Genomic DNA, 3,434 nt, shown 5'->3' with positions numbered 1-3,434 from the left:
TGACTTTCCATTGTGGAAGTGGCCAGGCCAGAGTCTAGTCTTAGTTTAAGATTCGTGTCACCAGAGGTGTTTATGCTAATTCCTAGCACAGAAATTGCCATATGCCACTGCAAAAACAAGAACGCTTTGGCCTATGCAAATTACAGCCAGCAAAGGCAATTATGACTGGCAAAATATGTTAGGAAGGAAGCCTCAAGGAAACTGATGGATAGAGTCGGGTGGGCTAACACGGGGCTGTAGTTCCTGGTAATAGATTAGTTATACTAAACATAAGATTAAACATAAAGTAAACTAAATGTTGATGCTACATTTTCATCTAACTTTAAGGAACAAATCTGTGAAATCTTTTAGTAGAGTGTCAGCTATGTGGTTCGATGGTTTCTCCTCCTTACCACTGATGCAGATCCCATAACGATCCCATAATTCCTAGCACAGAAATTGCCATATGCCACTGCAAAAACAAGAACGCTTTGGCCTATGCAAATTACAGCCAGCAAAGGCAATTATGACTGGCAAAATATGTTAGGAAGGAAGCCTCAAGGAAACTGATGGATAGAGTCGGGTGGGCTAACACGGGGCTGTAGTTCCTGGTAATAGATTAGTTATACTAAACATAAGATTAAACATAAAGTAAACTAAATGTTGATGCTACATTTTCATCTAACTTTAAGGAACAAATCTGTGAAATCTTTTAGTAGAGTGTCAGCTATGTGGTTCGATGGTTTCTCCTCCTTACCACTGATGCAGATCCCATAACGAATGATATGGTGTGTGTCTGTAGGCAGAGACAAATGGCACGGCGACCTCGTACTCCACCTGCAGATTGGGTGGCGAATGTGGACGAAGGGCCAGGGCAGTGCGCTCAAGCGCTGGATTGGAGCTGGTCAGCGAACGCTGCCGCATAAAAGGATGCTGTTGATGCTGCTGCTGCTGCGGCTGTGGCTGCTGCTGGTGATAATGATTCGATGGAGCACCTCTGGGATTGTTGTTCAACAGCTGAGCAACTCCGCCGGCGGGAGCAGTTGTGGTCTGACCCATGCCGAACCACTGCTGGGTACTTGTGTTGAACATGTCGCTGGTCGAACAAATAACATAAACCTCACTTAAAATTTATAAAAACACTCGCACACACGTGAAACAATACGATTGATAAAAATGCTTTCCCTGACAGTATTTTCTGAGCCGGGAAAACCCGTACCGAAGGCAACAACAACAAGTATACGCGTCGCGAGCCGAGGCAACGTTCACCTGACGACTCAAGGGTTGTACACCAACTGACCACGGAACTGGAACTGGACGACGCGTCCACAACAAAGAGGTCCAACGGCGACGACGCTGCTGTGTGTGTGTGTGAATTCGAATTGAGGTTAAAGGAAGTATTGCCTGCTTGTTCCGCTGCTTGGGGGCGGTTACAATCATACATAAAGTATACATATATGAATGTATGCCCATAGAGAGGGTATAATAACTTAGAGGAAAGCAGGCTGGACATCATAGATAAGATCGAATTGATGGGCTTGATTGGGCAATGATTTTGAGCTGAACTTTTGAATAGACCTTTGGTAGAGTTCCCTCTCGCTTAAATATTAATATTCAAATTGAGTTTTTTGCCATACAAATTTTGCTAAAACATTTTTTTTTTCAGCTTTCTACCAGATGGGAGTTTTTCTATAAAATTTCGAACATTTTGGTTATGTAAATATATATATTATTCTTAGCTAATACTTATACTAATGTATATTAATTTATCCTTTATAATAATAAATAGAAGACAAATAAATAAATAAATAAATATTCGATGTGATTGGGTACCAATGTTTTTTGTTGGTTGTATTACTCAACGCTTGGGCTGGCGGGCAGTGGTCAATGCACGCTAGGGCCTAGCTGAAGATTCCATCGATTTCTGTGGAAGCGAGGCGCCACACACTTAAAGTGTGATGTTTGTGTGTGTGTGTGAGTGTGTTTTTATCCACTCAAGTGGGAACGATTTCTTAATAATTTGCCGGCAGTGTAATTTAATGGCTGGCTTGCATGCCGGGTTTTCGTCTCAGAGAATTCACATTCAGAGAACCGGGGGGGGGGGGGGGGAAAATGTAGCATACATTCGAGCGCAGCTGAAGTGCTCCGTCAACGGTGCTGAGAGTCTGAGCAAAACGACACCGAAGGTCGCTACGGACACATACTCATAACAATCTGCAGAAGCAGGCGAAATCAGCTGCAGACGAGATAAAAATCGATGGCAGAACATACGCACTCAGGCGTCCACGGCACGGGGCTCCCACACTCGCAACCCAGTCATGGCCCGTTGGAGTGCACCGGCACGCCCGTCTCAGGGCTCCCACATCCTTGGTGTAGCCCCCCTGCTCACTTACCTAGTGGGAGTCATCGCGGGCAGGTAGGACGTGCAATCCACAGTCCGGATGGTCGTGTTTCCACGCAGCACAATCTTCTCGCGCGTCGTCCGCCTGTAGGTCGTCTCCTCGCCTCGCATCTTGGGTCTGCACTTCAATATTTCTTAACTTGAACAATTTGGAATTTTCAACACAATTTATAAAAAGAAAATAAACCAAATATGTCCTTGTTTACTTTAATCCAAAATGGTGTGTGGTGTGTTGGAAAATTTTCTATATGCTCTTCTCACAGCCAACAGCCGAATAACGAATAATAAGGAATGAGAGAGCGAGCGAGTGGATGCTGTGGATGGATGCTGCAGAGCAGCTCTGACGGCTCTCTCTTGCACAGTTTTCTCATAGCTTTTCCTCTCTTCTCGCTGTTTTCCTCTCTCAGTCTCTCTCCTCTCGGCGTGGCGTGGCAAAACAATTGCGCAATTTTCGACAGCAGCCGCGACGAGGACGATTACGAGGCTGTTGCTGTTGCTGTGTCGGCTGTCCTCCACTCGCATCAATGCACAAATGGTCACTAAAGCGTCGGTCTGTTGTGGCCACAGGCCAGCCTTTCGGCCACATTGCAACGGTCATACAAGGGGGTTGATATGACATGCATGGGTGTGTTGGGGTATTTTGTGTTGGCTTAGAAAAAACCCCCTAAAAATATTATTTCGCTGTGAAGCAGTTGCTGAAGAAACAACCAAATTGTTGCACACCTATGGAAAATGCTCAAATATAATAATTATAATTTCTGTTAAATTTGTTATAGAATTCTGTGCGGATAACCTTTCCCTGGTTTGTAGCCATCTGACTCCTCCAGCCGGTTCAGCACTGCTCCATAGACTAGCCCTAGTCGATGTAAAATTCTATTCCAATTTGCAAAATAATTGCTTAAACAAATTAAACTCTTAGGCGCACGTATTTAACCCACTCAGAAGAACAAATGTATCTTTATTGATCAATTGTTAAAAAAAAACTACTTAAAAATTCGGAGAACAATTTACGATTCAAAAAACACTTTAAAATTGACTTTAAAATTAAATTCTC

At 43.7% G+C, this 3,434-nt stretch overlaps 1 protein-coding gene across 4 annotated transcripts in view; it reads right to left on the bottom strand.

The window, feature by feature from the left end:
• LOC117585682 (katanin p60 ATPase-containing subunit A1) overlaps positions 1–2,561 on the bottom strand; it is a 6,326-nt gene extending 3,765 nt beyond the window's left edge. For 2 of the 4 annotated variants that reach the window (XM_034275296.1, XM_034275297.1), the window contains exon 1: positions 2,373–2,561. In XM_034275296.1, the coding sequence (XP_034131187.1) occupies positions 2,373–2,491 (119 nt within the window). In that variant the 5' untranslated portion in view covers positions 2,492–2,561. Of the gene's footprint in view, positions 1–736; positions 1,092–2,372 lie in introns of those variants that run through there. The other 2 variants (XM_034275294.1, XM_034275295.1) reach the window with 2 other exon arrangements.
• Between the last annotated feature and the right edge of the window lie 873 nt (positions 2,562–3,434).

This window comes from Drosophila guanche, unplaced genomic scaffold (assembly GCF_900245975.1).
Source record: "Drosophila guanche unplaced genomic scaffold, DGUA_6, whole genome shotgun sequence".
In the NCBI taxonomy this organism is placed as follows: domain Eukaryota; kingdom Metazoa; phylum Arthropoda; class Insecta; order Diptera; family Drosophilidae; genus Drosophila; species Drosophila guanche.
The sequence above is the reverse complement of the archived record's forward strand: the minus strand, read 5'-3'. Positions and strand labels throughout refer to the sequence as shown.